Raw genomic sequence first — 20,779 nt, 5'->3', positions numbered from 1 at the left:
TTACTCTGTCTTCCCTTTATGATTATGATTTTCACTTAAAAGCACTGAGTGGTTATGCATTTATTTGAGTTATTTATTGTCCAAGTGTAAATAAGCTTTACTATTACAATGCTTTACTTCAGTTACACTGTGCCCCTGTAATCCAAAACAAAGCATGGGACATAGCAGGCAGTGTTGAATATGGATGATTAAACTTATGCAATCCACAAACTCAAGCAGAATTTGAAGGTATTAATCTAGTTTACTGTATCTTGATACAAAGGTCATTTTTTAAAAAAATATGAGTGATAAAAATTCTACTCATTTGTTGTTACATGGTTTCTTTTTTCTTGGTTATTTTCAGAGTATTTCTCCCTTTCCCTACTTTTGAATAGAAAATGTAGGAACTGTAACATATCACTTATTTTTAGATGATGAATTATTTAAAAAACATTTTTCTTTGTATACCGTGATTTAGAAAATTGTATCCAACAGGGTTTCAGGAACCCATTGCTGCCACCTCCAATCTCCCCGCTCCATAACCCCATCCCTCCACTAATTACCCAAGATTTACCTCCTACCCCTCGACCTGACCCCTTGACAGATACATTTTAAAGTTTAATTATTATGTTTAGGTTCCATGCTTTAAGTATTTTGGGGTCTAGTGGTTTGGCAGATATATAAAATTCTAGAAAAAAATCTGTTTGTCAGGGATGTGGAGTAAAAGGAACTTTCTGCACTGCTGTTGGGAATGATGCCTGGTTCCTACCCCTGTGGAAAATAATATGGAGAATCTCGAACAACTAATAATAGAGCTCCCGTACGACTCAGGAATCCCACGGAATATTCTGACATACTGGCACAAGAACGTTCTTTCAAAAAGATATATAAACACCTACACCTATAAATACCTATTAATTCAGCATTTAATTCAATACCCAGGACATAGAAACTACCTAGTGCCCAAAGAGTGCATAATAAACATGTGATATATCACTGTCACTGTCATCCCATTGCTCATCGATTTGCTTGGGCGGGCACCAGTAACGTCTCCATTGTGAGACTTGTTGTTACTGTTTTTGGCATATCGAATACACCATGGGTAGCTTGCCAGGCTCTGCCGTGTGGGCAGGATACTCTCGGTAGCTTGCCGGGTTCTCTGAGAGGGGTGGAGGAATAGAACCCAGGTCATCTGCATGCAAGGCAAATGCCCTACCCACTGGCCTATCGTTCCAACCCACGTAATATATATTTATACATATATGTTTGTAAATATACATATATATAGAATACTCTTTAGTTGCAAATAATAGTGCAATCATTTGCTGCAACTTGAATGGAACTGGAATATTTCATGTTAACTGAAGGAAGTCAGAAGGATGATGACAAATGATCACAAATTAACCTTCACCATGGAGAATTGAGTGTCTCACTCCAATCATGATCTCAATTTGAAATTTAACCAAAAGCATGAGAGGCCAAATAGTTCACTAAATATTTATAGGTAATTGTGAAAAATATTTTCTAGAGTAGTTCAGTGGATATATTTACAAACACCATTCCCAGTAAATGTTTCATTTGTAAACTAAAAAAATATTTTGGTAACTATGAAGTTGAATTTGTTTTTACTTTTATTATTTTGGGGTAATACTCAGCAGTGCTCATGGTTTACTCCAGACTCTATGCTCAAGTATAGCTTATGGCAGAGCTCAGTGTTGGTAGGGATCAAACTGTGTTAGCTGCATTCCAGGCTATTGCCTTAATTCCAGTGCTATCTCTCTGGTGCCTCATGTTGTTGAATTTAAATTCGAGGTTTCTCAGTTAAATCTAATTGATATTTACATTTATTTTTCTTCGCTTGGATTTATCTGCATACAATATACTTTTGTGATAACCAGATAAAAACTAATTGGAGGGGGGCAAGGAAAAAATTAATACTTTAGTAAAGGTGTCAATTGTAAAACTTAAGCATCTTGTTTTATTGAGTAACCATTTTACTACCCCCAAGCAAACTATCTATTCATATCAATTAGGTATTTGGGGCTTAAAATTTGTGTTTGAGTGGGGCTGGAGTAATAGCACAGCGGTCGACCCCGGTTCAATTCCCAGCATCCCATATGGTCCCCTGAGCACCACCAGAAGTTAATTTCTGGGTGCAGAGCCAGGAGTGACCCCTGTGCATCGCCGGGTGTGACCCAAAAAGCAAAAAAAAAAATGTGTTTGAGATATGCTGTCTGTGTTAGTGAAAATAAAGAGGGAAAAATAAGTAGGAAAGTACTGAACATAAAATTCTAATGTAAATTTTAAAAACAAGTATGGGTGGAGGAAGAAGAGAGAAAGAAAAAAAAGCCCTGAGAACACACTATAAGCTCCTGGATTCTCCTAATTAAAGGGAAAGAAAACCTAAGTCATTTATAAGTACTTCCAAGGAAGCCAGTATATTTTATTCGTATGTTTCTTATTCCCCCCTGCAAATAAAAGCTAGTTACATGTTGATTACTTTTAGAGGCAAAATTACTCTGACAATATCACCAAGAAGAGTCCAATTTTTATTGTTTCTCTGTCAAGCATTTTTAACTAAGTTATAAAAGCAGATTCTACAAAAAACAAACTATGCAAATTGAATAAAAAATACATTTTCAAATGCTGTTGTTGCAGTGTAAAATGATACTTCAGATACCTAAAAGTTTTGAAAATTTGGAAACAGTTTTAGTATTACTTAAGAGACCATATGTACATAGTCTAAGATAGATTTGTAAGAACTTAAAAACTTAAGAATCTAACTTAAGTATCTATAAAATGACAAATGTTTCATAGAGGCATTGATGAAGTTTTATTATCGTAACTGCATATTTCGCACAATGCCTGGCATGTAAGTCAATATTATGTTTGTGGTAACTAAATTCCAACAAAGAAATTGATCCCAACAAAAATCTTTTATATCCCAAGTGACTCTAATTTATGGTCCAATACAAGCATGTTTTGATGGTACAAACTAATTGCACCTAGATCACAGGTATACACCTAAATGATTCTGGGACTACTAAAAAATTGTGACTTCAATATCAGTGATTATTATAACAACCAATTATTTATTTTTGAAAATCACACAAACACAAAATAAGTAGAGCCTTGATTCAGTAGGATACTGGGTAATTCACCTAATTTTCAAGAATTAACACATTTGGATTATGCTTTAATGATATTTTGCATTTATCAAGTAAAGATCACTGTGACCTTCAAGTATGCTACTTGCTAACATGGCTTATATCTACTTTTTTTATAAATCAGAACATTTTATAAATCAGAACAAGATTTTACTTTCTGCCTGATTGAAGTTAATATGTTTTCAAAAATATCTTTCCCCCATCAAAATATTCTTTTCAATTATTTCAAAGTATCTATAATTTCCTATCAAAATTAAAATGCTTAACAAGAACAAAACAAGTTTTCACTTGAAATCCAATTAAATTAAAAAAGAGAAAAAAATATTCTAACATCTGTGTTTATCAAGCTTCCTTTAACAGTTATCATTTCTTTTATAGAAACTTTGCTTTGAGACATATAATTTTCTAAATTATAATCGATATGACTGATAATGCTCTGTTCAGTAAAATTTCTTTTTAATCAAGTTATTATTTAGAGTTCCTGTAACTTAATGGACTCCCTTGATCATGTATTAATAGAAATTTTGTGGAGATGTATTTCTAAAGATTTGTATATAGAAAGACCCAATAATAAACACATTTTATGAGCATATTAGCCATTCATTATTGTGCTATTGTTTTAATAATTCCCCACAAAACAAAAATTTAAACAGCAATTTTAAACATGTAACAACAGAGCAAAATTTTCAGACAATTATCATAGTTTAGGAAAAAGTCTTATTTCTGTAGCTTGCTATTTTTTCCCATTTTCATTGAGTTTCTTAGTATTTTATACAAAAATCTATACCTAATTGTATTATATGTCGATGTGACTGCTGATGAGTTTTTAAAAATCTAAAATGAGAGAATTCTTTCATTTTCACAGTTAGCATATGTGGAAGGACTTTCATAGATTTCATAATGTTGAGAGAAATACATGCTGTCTTGTGTATTTATAAACATATATACAAACAATAGAGGACGTATGCTGTTTCCTATGATAACATTTAGGCAGATCATTACCAACAACCTACACGAAAACATTAGTACTATTAAGAGCTTGACCTTGAAAATATAATCTTAAGACTCTTTTGGAAACAGCATGTAATCAGGATATAAAAGTCGAGAAATTTAAGTAGAATAAAAGTAATTCTAATTAATTATGTATAATAATTATTATACATCTCTATCACTGCCATCGCATTGTTCATCGTTTCACTCTAGTAGGCACCAGTAACTTCTCCATTTGTCCTAGCCCTGAGATTTTAGCAGCCTCTCTTTACTCGTCCTTCCAAATGGTGCCACACTGGAGGCTCTTTCAGGGTCAGGGAAATGAGACCCATCATTGTTACTGGTTATGGCTTATTGAATATGCACGGGGAGCTTGCCAGGCTCTGCCGAGTGGGCAGGACACTCTCTGTATCTTGCTGGGTACTCTGAGAGGGAGAAGTAGACTATAAGAGGTCATGTGGCTGTGAATGCATATTAAAATTATTATTATACATATTAAAATTATATATACATTATACATATTAAAATGTAAAATAATATAAAAGACCTCTATTTCTTAATTTTAGACTTGGTCGCACTGGGCAGCTAATTTTATGTTTTGACTAGATAATTGATTTTAGTAAATTTAACTTAAGTAACTCAGCTGTGTGCTATTTTTCTCCTTTGGAACAATTTCTGAACAGACTATTTCAGAATCTCAGGCAACTCTTGAATGAATATTGTTTTATAATCATTAAAACTATTTACTTCATTTCTTCTTCGGAATACTTGTTAAAAACTAGCCCTGTGTAAGAGAAAAAAATCGGGATCTATTAAATTTAACACTGTGAGTTAACTAAATATATATATTAGAAATAGATTTATTCAAACTTCACCAAACATCTTCAACAGACCCAAAAGGTAAAAAGCACTACAGTCAGGACTGTCACGAATCACGATCACGAAATCCCGTTGATCGTCGATTTCTCAAGCGGGCTCAGTAATGTTGCCGTTCGTCCTATCCCTGAGATTTTAGAAGCCTCTCTCCACTCGGCCTTCCCAACGATGCCGCATTGGACGCTCTTTCAGGATTACGGGAAGGAGATCCAATTTATTACTGGCTTTAGCATATGAAGACACCAGGGGAAGCTTGCAAGGCTGTCCCATGTAGGCAGGAAACTCTCAGTAGCTTGCCAGTTTCTCCCAGAGGGAGAAGTAGGCTGTAAGACATCGCTTCTGGGAGCTTGCTCCTAAGTCTCTGGATGTTGGCCGTTAATGGGATTATAGACCTGGGTTACTCTGCTGGCACCTTCATGCGTAAGGCTTGTCCGAACATGTGGAGATGGGCCTTGAGCATGGCTGTGGCTAGGTTCCGGTGGTCTTCGGCCACCGGGAGCTCTGCTTGGGGCGGGAAGGGAAGCTAGAGCCCATCCCCTCCGAGTGGCCCTGGGGAAGACAGCCAGGCGTGTGGGCAAGAGACTCTCTGTCACGACCATAAAAAAGACAATGATTTCATTGCATATAATCCACCCTCAAAAAATTTACTACCTATTTCCTTGTAAAATAATATGCATACATCCTCTAGAAGGCAGAGTTTTGATCAGTGACATATGAGCAATATAATCAGACATGGTCTTTATTTTCTAGGATTTGCAATATAGAAAAAGATTAGTTCAGATTAGGTTAAAAATATTGTTTTGTACTTAAGTTTTTATAAGAAATGTATGCAAATAGAACTGTGTTTTAGGTATTCATGGTCCAAATGAGCAAATAGATATCATAATGGTGACAGAAAAGAAAAGAATGCTCTTTCCAGTCCTATATCTCTTATCCAAAAAGGTTAGGTAAGGCTTTGAAACACCATGTTCTCAAAACATAGTAATGTGGTGATGGGAACTGCAGCAGGAAAGGATCTAAAACATTCAAGGTTCATAATGCAAAAGCCATGACTTGAAGAGTTAAAGAAAAATTTTAGTCCAACGTCAATAAAGAAAACCCTGTTTAATGTGTCTGAATGTTTACCAAATTTGTCAAACTATAGCTGTAGTATCCTTGAAAAGGAGTGAAATTGAGAGAACTTTAAAGAATAGAAAGTTAACTACAACAAAATGAGTCTGGTCCCCAAGAAAGGACTCTAGGAAGTTTGGTACATTGAAACTTGACTGTTACTGGTTGCACATATGTAACTTAAAGATTTTTTAAAAAAGAAAGATATATGATGGAAGATCTTCGTAAATAAGTGTTAGTCTGCCAGCATAACAGAACACTTAAGTTGAAAAAGTAGACATAGTTTATGAGAAGCTTTAACACTGATGTCCAATTATGTTTTATTACGCCAATAGGGATGATTGAGATACAATTCTAACATCCTGTGATTTGAGGTCCAATTTGTCAAAATTGGCCTCAATTTATTATTTTATTATCCATATGACTTTGTCTATATTGTCAACTTGTGGACTGAGTTAAAATGCGTTATATGTAGCATTCTCAAATGGTTCCAGCATATGGACATATTTTATTACTTCGGTTTCTTGGAATTAGTTAATGCATACCACAACTTTCCTTGAAAAACACATTTGAGCCAAACTGACTTTAGGGAAGTGTTTCATGTTTTTAATGAGGTTGGGAGAAGAAGATAAGTTCATCTAGTAACATGAGTAGTATATTAAATCTTGTTTGAGAGGAATCGTTTTTTTCATAAACAGTATAACTATAATTTTATTCAAGCTGATTTTGTGGACTTGAAACATTCTTACTCTGCTTTTCTATCTCCTAATGAAGTCACCATTTGGGTTATTTATACAGATCAACAGATAAAAACTTACACAGCAGAGAAAAACAGCACAGCTAAGCACCTTGTCTCCTCCATGCCAAAATTTTGCTGCTTCAGGACCATGGACCTTCCTTAAGAATATGTATACATTTCCCTAATGAATCCTTAGACTGCGATATATATTTTGAGCTGAAATGTTATTATTTATGTCCACATAATGTGTATCAAAGTTTATATAGCATTCATCTCCGTGGCAGGCACTTTATCTCACTGATTATTTTGGCAGAAAACATATACCCAGAACATCCCTCTGAGAAATAAAACAAGCCTCCACCTTCTGAAAATAGGGGGGGGGAAAAGCCACAACTCTTCTGGTCCTCCTTGGACCTGTGGACAAGGCTCATAAACCTCCTTGGAGTGCGGGAGATGTGTGTGCGTCTGGTGGAAGCTCAGGGGAAGAGGTGGAGACTAAGATGCTTTAAAAACAAAGGGAATCAGGATTTGTGAAGCTAGTTTGAGCGTCTGCTCTTGGTGAACTTTTTCAAGTTATTTCCCTTGGATCTAGTTTTATCCTTTCAGAAAATAAGAGTCTTACAGCCCAAGAATGTAAAATATAATATAATGCAAAAGAACTTTTATTTATTTTAAAATTGAGGTATCCTGCTTTACAATAGTATGGATATATTTGTTTTATACATTCAGTATTACTGCACTACCCCCATCATGTAAGTATTACTATCCCTCTACCACTGTGCAGAGGTCATTTCTCAGTTGCCCCTCAGTCCCCACTCCTCACCCTTTTCCCAAACTCAATTCTGCTGGCAGTATCTCAGGATTGTCTCACCAACTATTGTGTATTCCTTTGCTTTGTTTCTTTGTAGTCCATGTACAAATGAGATACTCCAGATTTTGTCAACCATCTTACTCACTTTGCTTACTACGAAAACCTCCAGTCTCATCCGCATTCTAAGGAAATACAAATTTCAAAATTTTGTCTTTTATAACAAGTAGAATTTCATTTTCCACTCATCTGTTGTTGGGCCTTAGCTTGTTTCCAAGTCTTGGCTACTATAAGTAGAGCAGAGTGAATAAAGAAGACTCTCTCTTTTAAAGTTAATGATTTTATGTTATCAAGGAATGGAACTGATATATTATCTCTGTTTGCAATTTTGTAAGAAGTCTTCACACTATTTTTCCACAGAAGTTAAACCAGGTTATATTCCACCAATAGTAAATGATGTTTCCTTTTTCCCTCACATCCCTGCCAGCACTGATTAATTCTAGAATTTTAGATACTTTTTAACTCTCAAAAGCACCTGGGTGCATCTTGTTCATTGTCACTTCCTAATTTTGCAAGAAAATATACGATAGGGAAGTTAAGTGATTTCCCATATCTATAGAACTAGGAAATGGCAATGTTGGGAAAGTTAATCTATTTCCCAGACTCACTACTTGTAATATCCCCTACTTTACCTTGAGATCTAAAGTATCATATACATTAAAGTATTTTTTGAATTAATGCTTTTGCTTACTATTATTATGCAACAAATTATAATTTGATACATATATTTGTTACATATAATTTGTGTGTAATTTATTATAATTACACAATTTGTTATATATAATTGCTTATCATAATTATAACAATAATAATTTGTTATAATCATTATTGTGTACCTCAATCTTAGCAACCAGAAACAAGCACACATTTGCTAGTTTTCAGTGATGTCAATCAAAAGGTTGGGCAAGCATATGGGAGTTCTCACCTAAGAGTTTAGGAGGCTGAAATCAAGGTATTAACAGTACTATGTTCTAACCTGGACTCAAGTTTTCTTCCAGGTCATTCATGTTCTCAATTCAGTTACCTGTGGTTGAAGTACCGGTTCTCTTACTGGTTTTCAGATCAGCCCTCAAGGCCCCTGGAGGCCCAGTTAGGACCCTCTCATCACAGGGCAGCTACTCCTTCAAATCAGCTGCAGAATCTTCAGGAAAGACCCAGCCTTTCTTGTAAGTCCACAGACCCCACCCACACTAAGTGGAAGTGATCTCATGATGTGGGTAGCCAGAGACAGGAACCTTATGAGTAGAATTAGAATTATAGTTATTAGATTGATAACATTCTACTTATTCAAGTACTAGTTTTCCCACTGACCTTATTTTCTCCTCTTCTTAGATTCCTTTGTTCCACAAAAACCTGGGAAGGAATTACAACAGGAAGGAAATTAAGAATTGTGTGGTGAAAACTTCAAATTCATAAAAATATGTGTTTATTAAGCTGTTCTTAATTCTTTGTAGCCTTTAGTAACAGTGGTCTGGGACAATTTGTAATTATCCATTTAATATTTAGATCGGTTTTAAGATTTTTTTTTTACCTGTCTAAAGTGGCTAGATTGATAGCACAGCGGGTAGGGCATTCACCTTGCACTCGGCCAACCTGGGTTTGATTCCTCTGTCCCTCTTGGAGAGCCCAGCAAGCTACCGAGAGAATCCCGCCCACATGGCAGAGCCTGGCAAGCTACTCATGGCATATTTGATATGCCAAGAACAGTAACAACAAGTCTCACAATAGAAATGTTACTGGTACCTGCTCGAGCAAATTGATGAGCAACGGGATGACAGTGACAGTGACAGTTTACTATAAAGCTCCTTCTAACAAAGTTGGGCTGGATTCAGTAATGTTTGGGGAAAGCTCAGCTGGGTTGGTAGGAGCTATAAGCCCCTAGGATTGGAGGGACAGTTGCTACCAAAAGGGCTGCCATTCCCCCAGGGCCAACTGTGTTGGCCACTTGACTCCAAAGAGTACCTTTAATTCTCCCAACAGTGACAAGTCACAGTAGGTTTTCTAACACTCCCCAACCTCCATCCTCCACCCGTTTTACTGGAGGAGACAGCTCCAAAGCATCGGCAGCAGAATTCAAAGTGTTTGTTTGACTCCCTTGAATGAGAAAGGCAGACCTTTGTCAGGCTTCTATGTAGGACAGCAGTGGCCTGGGACCCTCGGAGATCTTAGAACACATGGCCGAGGTTGGAGCTGGTAGATGGGGCTGCTGAACATGCACCTCTTAAAGGGAGATATCTTTAGCCATGAAATGCCATAATCTATTCAAAGAACTCTTTGCTTCTTTCTTCCAGATATAGACTTAGAATTTTTAGAAATCAAAGCAAAGACTATCTGTAATAAATATTTTTTTCTTTCTGGAGGAATTCATAAATAAGGATTTAGCTGAACTCATATGATACCTCATTATGATGGCTCCTGAGTAACAGTTGTTGATATGATTATGCCTTTTTTTAAAAAAATAGGGGGGGGAATAAGGCATAGTGTGGGTAAACAAGGGGGGAAAGTGGATTTAAACATCTAGAAATGTAGTTGAAAAAAACCAGCTAGCCTCCTTCTTAGAGCCTGTAATCATAAGTGAATCAGCAGGACTTAGAAAAGTTGTGATTATTGAAGGAAAGTCCAGTTTGTATTGAAATAAAAAGTGAAGTCTGGAAGGATTTCAAAATTCTTCAACTGCTATTCAATCTTTCTGACTTAAATTAAATATAATTGTGAATTCTTTGAATACATTAATGCCTATTTGTGCGTGTGTGTTTGTGTGTTTGTGTGTGTGTCCTTTTAGGAGATAAAGAAATTATAATTGAGGCACCATTTCTTCCTTACAGAGAGACACAACATTTTAAAATTAAGGAGCAGAAGGGGAGGTTTGGGGGATTTTTTCCCCGTTATATTAATGTAGATGTTAAACTGAAATGACATAAGAAAGTCACAAGTTCTCCAGCAAGTGATCCTGTTAGGGAGCCTTGGGAGAAAAATTGAAAAGATAGGTTTTGGTTTGGGGTGAAGAGTAACAGTAGAACTCTACTAGATAGAAAAGGACAAGAAAATTCTATGTAGTATACCAGTGTTGTTGAAGGCACGTAAATAAGATAAGTTTTAGTTGAACATGACAGGAGTATACAGGATGCACATCAGATGAACTAGCAATTAAATATTTTTGTGGCACTGAAATTTATCTGCCTTCCAAAGAGCAATTTCAACTTTATAGTAACAACAATCTACCTTCTAAAGAGAAATTTCAACTTTATAGCAACAGCAATCCCACAGAATTATTATGCAAGAAAAACAAGACAATAGCTATATTTGAGGAAAGTAGTTAGAGGGAGGATGGACTCGAACTGAAGTAGTGAGAGGTGGACTCACAAAGGCCTGGTCCAAGGAGTAGTGGGAGAGGAAAGGAGGCTAGGGATGAATATATAGGCTACTTCAGAGCTGAATACACTGGAACTGGAAGAACCAGATGACTAAGAAGTCTGGGAAGGGGGCTGGAGCGATAGCACAGTGGGGAGGGCATTTGCCTTGCACGCTGTTGACCTGGGTTCGATTCCTCCGTCCCTCTCGGAGAGCCTGGCAAGCTACTGAGAGTATCCCGCCCTCACAGCAGAACCTGGCAAGCTCCCTGTGGCGTATTTGATATGCTAAAAACAGTAACAACAAGTCTCACAATGGAGACATTACTGGTGCCTGCTGGAGCAAATCAATGAACAAGGAGACAACAGTGCAACAGTACTACGGTGTGCAAGGTGGGGGTGGGAAATGGGGAGAGATCTTTTATCATTTCTGGTGGTACGTGGGCAACCATGAAGTGGTCAGCATCAAAACAAGCTCACCACATGCAAGGAAAATGCTATAGCCCTTGTATTAGACAGTCTGACTCTAAGGATTTTCTGTCATTTTTTTTTATTCATAGAGTGAGGGATAGGAATAATCATATGTACTTTGGACATGTTCGGATTGAGCTATCTGGGATAGAGGACTAGTGATATAAAACTGGTAAGCAAGTGTATTTGTGAATTATCAGCACTTGCAATGATGATGATAAGTAACTTACATGGGATTATTATTATGTTGCTAAAATAAAAACAGTTTTAAGTTAGCCATTAGTATAGCACTTCAGAGGCAGGTAGAAGGGAAACAGGATTAAAATAAAGAGAGAGGCTAAATTCTACTACTGAGATATTATTGTGAGTCAGAGAAAAGGTAAATTCTACTACTGATATTTAGATGTTTCGAAATGATGTGTGTATCAGGTTTCCTGAGTAAAAGGACAGAAGAGAAGATGTGTATGATAGGAAGATTGGTGAATTGCGTACAGTTCGATTTGATAAGTGGTGAGTTGGGGGTGGAGATAGATTTCTGGAATTGGTAAGTCAAAGAATTAAGAGTGGTAGTGAAAGAAAGGAAAAGGTCAAAGTTTGGGGGGATTCGTTTTTATTGGGGGGGCCACACACAGTGGTACTCAGGACTTACTCTGCACTCAGGGATCACTCTTGGTGGGCACAGGGGACCATAGGGGATGCCAGGGACTGAATCCAGATTGGTAACGTCCAAGGCAAGCACCTTACCTGCTGTATCATTGCTCTGGCACTTAAAATAGTTTTTTAAATCATGGCTTCTTTGTTCAAGTGGGTGAAGAAAATGCTCATTGAGAAAACTGAATAATTGGGGTGACTTAAAGATCTTAAAGATATGAGTAGGACAAGGAAGGCAAAGAATTAAAAATACTCATGTGAAAGCTTTTGAGGTAAGTTATAGGGAAAAAAGAGGAAATTTTTAAAGGAAAAAATGAGTGGAGAAAAAGTATATTGTATTTCTTAATAGTGTACTTCTGAGATAAGATGGTTCAGCAACTAACCTCAATATACAATGATAGAATTCTAGCACAGTGCTGGCTTTCTGGGTTGCTTACTACCATGGAAATGCAAAGGTACGCGAATTTCAACCTTCTTTTATCTTTTGGAAAAAACAATGGAGGCACAGCCATGCAATTCCAGGGCTACACATGGGACACCTAATTAAGTGACACTTCTTCCAACCTACAAAAGCAGGGCTGGTTTGGGTCTTTCTGGAAGACAGGAATCTCCATTAGAATTATGAGTTTCTGTGCCTGAAAGACGGTGGTGGGATCTCAGAGGCTTGAGTCCACTCTAAAACTCAACAAAGATAACTCAGTCCAAACCTATTTTTAAACATTCAGTCCATTATCGAGGCTTGAATAATAACTCCTTTAGAATTTTTTAGTCCCCAAACTTTCACATGCTGGGTGAAACCCTAAGCAAAACCAGAGCTCTCCCACACCATTAAATTAAGTGGTTTCTATCTTGCACCTACGTGAAAGAGTTGGGACTATGCCAAGCTTTATGATTAAGCAGAAAAGACAACATATTCCATGAGAATGTAATCTTCTGCATGATTGGTCACCAGTTATTTTTTGAACGGTCATTTGGTTTCTGTCAAGTAAGCTAATTGTTCTGCTAAATTTTCTTTTTAAGATGACTTGACTTGCATTAATACTTGTGAAAGCCTTTTCCCAAATGAATGAGAATTGAAAGATATATATTTTCAAACACATACATACACAAAAGCTCAGCAACATAGAATGTGCTGAAAGTTGGTCAGTTGCAAACTGTGTTCTAGGCCCAGTTCCAGGGTGGAGATGACTGTATCATTGCTCTGAGAAGTTCGATCTTGTTGGCTCTCAACTCAGAAACAAAACACTCAAAATCTAAAAACAAAATCCCTAGTCAAGTCAAATATATGAAGTAAGTACTGGGCTCTATCAGGAGGTGGAGGGGGGTGGTGGGGGGACAAATGTGGGGAGGGGGTATTCATAAATATTTAGTAAGAAAGTTAGAAGGAATTATGTGGGAGAGAAGAAGGAATAATTGTGGTATTCTTACATGCCTGTGCCAGGGATAGAGTACTGCGAGTCAGACTTTTATTCCATTCAGCCCAGTTATCATGATGACATTACAAAGTAATTTCCTATATACTACAATCTGTTTTGGAAATGCTTTCTACCAGGTGTCTCTTATGGGACACACAAAAGAAAGGAGTTGATCTGTTAAATTACTCTTATATTCAGATATATTCAGATATTTGAAGTACTCATTTATCACTTACAACATGAAATTTCGATTTTAATGTTGTTAAAAATTTAATAGGGGTGATTTTTTAAATAATAATAATAATGAATAAAGTGACTCTAGGCAGAAAAGAAGATTGGAAAGGATTTTTGTGGAATGATTTAAAATACGTGGAAGCAGATGGATCTTTCTCTCAGCTATAGGTTAGATGTACATAGAATCTGAACCCCAAATATGCACAAAGAAATATCTTTCATTTTGCTGCCTGGTAATGGAAAATGGGAAGGGAGTAAACTCTTAGCAGAAATAAATCTGAGCTCAAACAAATCTCTAATATGGTTATTGTACACTGTTTATAACCACATGTATATTTATCACTGGTATATGAAATGAAAAGTTATTTAATTGGGAGAGGAAATAGCTTCTAACAGAGATGTATTTGTAGATTTTGAACTGTTACCAGACATCTTTGCTTTTTTTCCCCCCCTCTCTTATTTTGGTCTCACTTGCACCTTGTAAAAATACAATGGAGGACCTGGAGCCAGTAAGTGTAATCTACAGTAATTATAACCTAAAATGCAAAAGCAATTTAAGAACAAACATACTTATCCTTCTTGGGATATTTTTTATATGATTTTGGCAAAATTATCACCACAAATCTTAAGGTATTTAGAAGTTTTAACAACAAGTAAGGACTTAATGTTTTTTTTTCTTGGAAAATATCATAAATAATTATTCCAAAGTGTCATGCTTGGTATTATCAGCACCGTTGTCATTGAAAAATGCCATCAGGTAAACAGAAGTACACTCATACATAGTTTTATTTTTTTTCCATACATAGTTTATATGAAGTACTTCTGTCACTGTCATTGTCATCCCATTGTTTGTCAATTTACTTGAGCGGGCACCAGTAATTTCTCTATTACACTCAGCCCTGTAATCTTTCCCAATGATTGGAGGCTCTTACAGGTCAAGGGAATGAGACCTATTGTTACTGTTCTAGGCATATCGAATATGCTACAGGTAGCTTGCCAGGTTCTGCTGTGTGGGCGGGATACTCTTGGTAGCTTGCTGGGCTCTCCAAGAGGTATGTATATATCTTTTACTGTATTTGGGATATAAATATGCCATGGGGAACTTGCAAGGCTCTCCTGTGGGGGCAATAGACTGTAAGTAGCTTGTCAGGTTCTCCAAGAGGGAGGAAGGCTAATAGATGTCGCGCAGCTGCTTTTCGGCCACGGGCTTCTGGGAGCTTGGTTTTATAGTCTCTGGATGTTGGCCGTTGGTGGGATTACATGGCACCGGGCGCAGTTTGTGGGTGTGGCTGTCAAGCTACTTGAAAATGGGGGTTCTGGGTGGAGAAGGCCCAGTCCCAATCCGAGCAGGCATGGAGGTCTCAGCCCCGGGTCCCGCACACCTGGGTTCCTCTTGCCGGTCCCTTCATGCGTGAGGCTCGTCCGAATGTGTGGAGAGTGGCCTTGAGCATGGCTGTGGCTGGGTTCTGGTGGTCTTCAACTGTCAAGGCTCTGCTTGGTGTGGGAGAGAAAGGAAACCCAGCCCCTCTGAGGGGCCCCAGTGAAGACAGCCAGGTGCAGGGGGCAAGAGACTGCGTCGCTCTCTTCTGGGAGCTTGGTTTTATAGTCTCTGGATGTTGACTATTGGTGGGATTACACCTAAATACTTCTATATATCCTCAATTGTCAATTACTAAAATGTAATTGGCTATGATGAGGCTGGCAGGGTGCTAGAGAGATAGCATGGCACGTGAATAGTCACAATCTCTGTGGTACCTCTGCAGTGTGAAGGACAGTGGGAATGCTCCTGGTGATGTTCAGAGTGAAGGCAATGCTAGGACCAAACATAGGATCTTATGTAAGCTAAGCGTGCCCATTACCCCTTAAATCACATTCTCAGCGCCTCTCTTTTTTGGGGGAGGGGCACACTCAGTGTCCTCATGGCTTGTTCCTGTCCCTGTACTTGGTGATCACTCCTGGTGGGGTTCAGGGGGCCATATGAGCTACTAGGGATCGAGCCCAGATCAGTTGCTTGCAAAGTAATGCCTTATCCACTGGACTTTCCCCCTGCCCTTACATTTGTATTTTTAACTTTCTGTTATTTACCTTTACAATATCTCCTCAAATTTGTGTGCTCTAGTTCCCGGAATACTGATCTGGCCCTGTTTTCAATTCTTATTATAACTAAGTGCAGCGATAGCACAGTGGGTAAGGTGTTTGCCTTGCACACGGCTGACCTAGGTTTGATTCCTTCGTCCCTCTCAGAGAGCCCAGCAAGCTACCGAGAGTATCTCGCCCACATGGCAAGGCCTGGCAAGCTATCCGCGGCATATTCAATATGCCAAAAACAGTAATAACAGGTCTCACAATGGAGACGTTACTGGTGCCAGCTTGAGCAAATCGATGAACAATGGGACAACAGTGCTACAGTGCTATTATAACAATGAATGTGTTTTTAAAGGCTTCTATACAAAGTTCTAGCTAAATGAGAGCTGCGGACTTTGCTTCTCATTTTTCTACGACACAGGATTTAAGTTCAGTAAAAGTTGATGAATGAATGAACAAATCATACACAATTAGTAGTTGTTTGGATGTTGGGTGAGTGAGATTTTCTCTTTTTCATTCATGTATCTTCATTAATGCCAATTTTGTTCCAAACATTTCGAACGGTAATTTTTATTTAAATGAGCTCAAATTACTTCATTAAACGTTCATAAAAAATTAAAATAACTATTTCAAAAACTCGAAATTAAATTCCCGTTATTGTCAATATGCACAGTAGTTTGCCAAAAATGCACTCTACCTTCAAGTTAATGTTCTTTCATTTAATTCTTCTCCATTTAAAGACTTTCTTTTGGAGGCCAGGAGGTGACTTGGAACACTGGGGTGCATGTTTACATGCAGGGATCCTGATTTTGAACCTTAGCCCAGCCTTAGCCTCATCCACTCCCCCAAATCTTGGGTTACTTTTCAAGATGGAGTTACTGAGAGAAAGAATAGAGTAGGCTGATCTTTGCAGAGTCTAAGCCTACGTTCTTTAAAACATAAGCTAGTCAAAGAAAACTGTTACGACACATGATTTTAAACCATCATTTGAAGACCTTAATTTTTCCTATCTTTATTTTTCAACTGTTTATATAAAATCCCTACTCAAATTTTTGAAGAGTTGAGATATGTTGACATATTGACATGCTCTGTTACAGGAGAGCTGAAATACAAATTAGTAGGTTTATACCAGGAAGATAGATTATCATATAAAAAATTCATATTTTGCTTATCAAAACAAAAATAATCTTCATTCTTTCTCCCTTCTGTTTGGATCACTTCCAAAAATGCAAAAAAAAAAAACGCAAAAAAAAAACAATTCCACTTCCTGACTACAGATATGAATAGTTGAAGGACAATCTTGGTAAATCTTAATATTTGTTTTCACTATTGAAAGTAATATTTTTCCTTGTTTAATCTATTGTAGCTAGTCATAAATAATGTAAATGATCCCCTGGGAAAGAATTGCCAGTAAGTAACAATTGCTATTGTAGATTTGTTCAAATAGATCATTTGTAGGCTCTTCCATTAATCTCATTGGAAAAATTATTATAACAAAGAGTTAATGCTGTTTTGTGAAGTAAAATATCTAGATACACCAAAAGTTAAAAAGTGATTGAAATATAGAATTTTCGTAGCTATAGACTTGGCTATGGGCTGGAGAGATAGCACAGCAGTTGGGCTTTCGCCTTTCACTCGGCCAACCCATGTTCCATTCCTCCGCCCCTCTTGGTGAGCCCAGCAAGCTACTGAGAGTATGGAGCCCACAAGGCAGAGCCTGGCAAGCTACCCGTGCGTATTGGATATACCCGCTCGAACAAATCGATGAGCAATGGGATGACAGTGACAGTGACAGTGATAGACTTGGCTACTGCCTCTTCATTTTGAGAAAATCCTAAACCGTTTTTTATTCCCCGCATATTTATGCCTTCTAAAATAAGGATATCCCTGGTAACATGTAGCTGCTGTTACATGTTAGTAACATGTTACTCTGAAGAGTAACTAATTACTCTGAAGCTGCTCGGTTTTCAGAGGCCTTCAGCCCTGAAGTTCAAGTGTCTGGTTGAAAGGTTCCTGGTCTCTGAGTTTTGCTGTTTCCTGCTGGCAAAGCCGTGGCCTCTCCTGGGAAAGCACAGTTATTTCAGCCAACATTCAGGCTCCATTTGACCCCGGACTCTGGAATATTATAGTGCTGTTAGGAAATATTCATAACCTTTCCCATTATTTAGCTATTTTTACAGCTCACTAGAACAAGTATGTGGTGTTTGTTAGAAGGTTGAAGATACCGGGATTCAAACTTGTCAAAGAAAGAGAGCAGCCCTGTTTAGACAGGTTTCCATGGTTCAACCAACAAAATTGTTTCTTATTGAAATGTAGATTACGCAAAGGAAAAAAAAATCATCTTTGGCTTAAGGCCGTTTCAAAATGAGTATTTTTGCTACTTTCTTCCCACGGACATAACAAGGAGACACCCCAGAGTTGAAAACATTCGTTTTAATTGTGTTGATTGGAAACCGAGACAGGGAATGACCCCGCCAGCCAGACCCCGGGATGGAAATAAGGAGCTAGTGTGGAAGGGGGCGCGAGCACTTTTCGGAGGAGGACGGCTCCCATCTCCCCTTGCTCACCCCCCGTCGGTCCCTGGACTGGATGCTAAATTGGCCACGGGGGCGTCGCAGAGTCCCCAAAGCGCGTTTTCTTCCCGTGATTCTGGATCATTTCACAGTGCAGATGAAACTGGTCTTTTAACTTTTGTCCTTTGCGGCCGGGTGCCACCCTTTTTTTCTGATTCGGCCGCTTTTTAGACTTCTCCAGCAGAGGGAGGACACGGGAAGGGGAGGCCGGTACGCGCGTTCCGAGGGGCGGCAGCAATGAATGAAGGTCCCCGCGCGCTCCTGCTCCATCCATCACTCTTGCCTACCCCCCGCCCCCCAAGTCGCGCTGCCCTTGCCTAGCGCGCGGCGTGGGGGGCGCTCGCCCCGCAGCTGGGCTCTGGGGGAGGCTTTGCCCACGCCGTGCACTGGGTTCGGGGTCTGGCGCTCGAAAAGTCCAGCTTCCCGCGGCTCCCGTGGGGCCCCAGGGAGGAGGCGAGGACCGGGACAGGCACGTTGCTGCCCCGCGAGGGCCGAGCGCGCCGCCCGTGTGCAAGAGGCAGCGCAACCCAGTGGGTGCTCCCCAAGCGTCCGTAAGGCCGGGGACCCTTGGAGGGGGTCTTCCCCGAGACGCGCACCCCGGGGGCCGCTTGCTCCGCACTACTCGCGGCCTAGGAGCAGCCGCCCCCGCCCCTGGGGCGCCCCCCGGGGTGGCTGCGCCCCGGCCGAGGGCAGGGTCCGAGGGCCGAGTCTCTGCGCGCGGGCCGGAGCCCCTCCGGGAGGTCCTGCGGCTTCCAGCGACCCCTGTCGGGGCTCCCCGGCAGCCGGCGGCGGCGAGCGCAAGCTCCTCCCGGTGGCGCCGGCGCCTCGGGGTGGGGGTGTGGTGGGACGGGAGGGGGCGCGCCGGGGGAGGGTGCGAGGGAGGCGCCGGCCTCCAACCTGCGGGCGGGAGGTGGGTGCCGCCGGGCGGTAGAAAAGGAGGCGGCGACGCGCCGGCCCCCAACTTGCGGGACGCGGCCGGGCCGAGCGGCGCAGCGACGGCAGCGCCCGCGGACGGAGCGTCGGTGCCAAGCGCGCGGGCCGCGACCCCCGGCCGTCCCCCGGGGACGCCCTCGCTTCCCACCGCCCCGACGCGGTGCCCGTCCGGGCGCGCCTCCGAGATGTCCGAGCGCCGCGCGGGCGCAGGCCGGGAGCCGGGCGGGAAGAAGGAGCGCGGCGCGGGCAGGAGGCCGGCCGCGGGGGCCACTGGCCCAGGTGAGTGCCCGCCCCCCGCACCTGCCCCGCGCCCCGCGCCCCGCGCCCACCCCCGCGCGCCTGGGACACGCGCCGCCGAGCCCCGCCGCGCTCCCCGCCGGGACAGCCGCGGCCGCCGTGCGCGCGGGGCCGGCTGCCCTCTAGCGAGGGAGGCGAGCACCGGTCCCCGGACCGCGCGCGGCCCGTCCCGGACCGGCACCGGGACCGGGACCGGGACCCGGACCGACACGCCTGGGCAGGGGGCGCGCGGCCGGGGCGCGCCGGGGCGGGGGGCGCGCGGCGCGGGAGGCGGGTGGCGCGCGCGGCGCACTTGGGACTCCGATCGGGCCGGGATCGGGTTCCGAGGGGGCAGCGGAGCCGTCCGAAGCCGAGGGGGCCCCGAGCCGGGTCCGTCCCGAGTGGGCGCGCAAACTTTCGGCGGAGTAAGTTGCACTTTTCCCGACCTCTTGGTCAAAGCTGGGTTTTGTTCCCAAGAGGTGAAGATGCGGGGAGAAAATTTAAGAAAAAAGAAAGAAAGGGAAGGGGGAAAAAAAACCCATAAATATGAATTGTTGAGCCTAGTTTCTTACTGGTTATATAATCGAGTAGAACGGCGGTTGGGGCTGTCTGGAAGCCAGTTGTGTCTGATAACCCGAACACGGTCGAACCGTAGTTTCAACTCGAATTCTCTAAGAAGGGCTGATGACTTGGATATTGTCCAGCACAGAGAACGTATCCAGAATCAGTAAGTGCTAAAAAAAATCAAGTTGATAGGAGGATTTTATTTCTCGGGTGTTAATTGATCCCCCACCCCATTTTATAAAGCTCTTCTGAAAGTTAATGCAGTAGCTATTGATTATATTAAGGCCGAAAAACATAAACAGTATTTTCCTGTTCCTTGCAGAAAAAAAAAAAAACAATAACGACTTCTCTTTATTGGCATCACTGATAACATTTTAGAACTGGCTTATTGGCAGACATCAGGCAGGTTCTGAGCAAAACAGAAATTGAACAGAGAGTAATTGTTTGGCCACTGACTATTCCTGTGCATGCTTCCAGAATAAGATACTGCCAATCAGA

General features: G+C 40.7%; 1 protein-coding gene across 4 annotated transcripts in view; it reads left to right on the top strand.

Annotated features, from left to right (window-relative positions):
- NRG1 (neuregulin 1) overlaps positions 1-20,779 on the top strand; it is a 566,300-nt gene that overhangs the window by 308,161 nt on the left and 237,360 nt on the right. For 2 of the 4 annotated variants that reach the window (XM_055134829.1, XM_055134749.1), the window contains exon 1: positions 19,437-19,720. The exons of 1 other annotated variant lie outside the window; for it this stretch is intronic. In XM_055134829.1, the coding sequence (XP_054990804.1) occupies positions 19,627-19,720 (94 nt within the window). In that variant the 5' untranslated portion in view covers positions 19,437-19,626. Of the gene's footprint in view, positions 1-19,436; positions 19,721-20,121; positions 20,143-20,779 lie in introns of those variants that run through there. One more of the 4 variants, XM_055134970.1, reaches the window with a different exon arrangement.

This window comes from Sorex araneus, chromosome 1 (assembly GCF_027595985.1).
Source record: "Sorex araneus isolate mSorAra2 chromosome 1, mSorAra2.pri, whole genome shotgun sequence".
NCBI lineage: Eukaryota > Metazoa > Chordata > Mammalia > Eulipotyphla > Soricidae > Sorex > Sorex araneus.
This window is presented reverse-complemented; position numbering and strand designations above follow the sequence as displayed.